General features: G+C 60.0%; 1 protein-coding gene across 2 annotated transcripts in view; it reads left to right on the top strand.

Moving 5' to 3' along the window:
- The window catches only part of MECR (mitochondrial trans-2-enoyl-CoA reductase), a 6,453-nt gene extending 6,152 nt beyond the window's left edge, over positions 1-301 (top strand). For both annotated transcript variants that reach the window (XM_019008871.2, XM_019008872.2), the window contains exon 10: positions 1-301. This exon is cut by the window's left edge and continues 1 nt beyond it. In XM_019008871.2, coding sequence (XP_018864416.1) covers positions 1-163 — 163 coding nt within the window. In that variant the 3' untranslated portion in view covers positions 164-301.
- The last annotated feature ends 744 nt before the right edge of the window (positions 302-1,045 follow it).

Here is a 1,045-nt window from a genome sequence, read left to right on the forward strand (position 1 = left end):
CCAGGAGAGCGTGGCTGCGATGATGGATGCCCTGTGCCAGCTCATCCACAGGGGCCAGCTCACAGCACCAGCCTGCACCGAGGTCCCACTTCAGGACTACAGGGCAGCGCTGGAGGCCTCCATGAAGCCCTTTGTGTCCTCCAAGCAGATCCTCCTCCTCTGACCTGCAGCTCCTGGAGCCCTGTCCTGTTCCACATGCTTGTCCACAGACTTGAGGGGGGAAAAGACCCTCGAGATGAATTGAATTTAATTTTTGCTTTGTTTTTCATATTTTGGGTGCCCACTGAAAGCTTTAAAAGCCTCTGCAGCTTTGTGTGGAAGTGCTGCAGGGGGGAGGCTGCATCTCTCTGTGGCTGGGGGGACTTCGGGAGCCCAGATGATGGCTTGCTTAGCTCAGGATGTGGAAAGAGCAGCAGTTCCCCCTCACATGTGCTTTTGGGCTGGGCAGGGCTGTAGTTATCCAGTTGGGATGTGGGATGGGCAGGGAAGCCCAAGTCATCTCCCTGCAGCCCCGCTGCCTCCACACCTGCTCCAAGTAGGAGGAGGGGGCACAAATGCCCCAGATGGTGAGGGGTGCTGTGACTGGAGTGGCCCTAGGTGCTGCTGCAGGTCCTGGAGGAGCCCTGGCTCACCCTGGCTGGGTTTTGCCAAGGGCAGTTCCAGGGCTGGAGCCTTTGGCCATCCAGGGCTGGAGCTGGACCCTCAGTGTCCCTGAGGCCTCCTGCCCAGGTGTGGGACAGTGACTGTGACACTGCAGAGCCATGTGGAAAGATTTATTGAGAACAACCAACAACGTGTTCCTGTTTCCTGCTGTGCTGCTCTTGTACCCGTGACCCCACAAGCTCCCTGTGACCCCTGCTCTCCCCTGCAGCCCCTGCTCTCCCCTGTGACCCCTGCTCTCCCCTGTGACCCCACAAGCTCCCTGTGACCCCTGCTCTCCCCTGTGACCCCTGCTCTCCCTGTGACCCCACAAGCTCCCTGTGACCCCTGCTCTCCCCTGTGACCCCTGCTCTGCCCTGTGACCCCTGCTCTCCCCTGTGACCCC

This window comes from Parus major, chromosome 23 (genome assembly GCF_001522545.3).
Source record: "Parus major isolate Abel chromosome 23, Parus_major1.1, whole genome shotgun sequence".
NCBI classification, from domain to species: Eukaryota; Metazoa; Chordata; class Aves; order Passeriformes; family Paridae; genus Parus; species Parus major.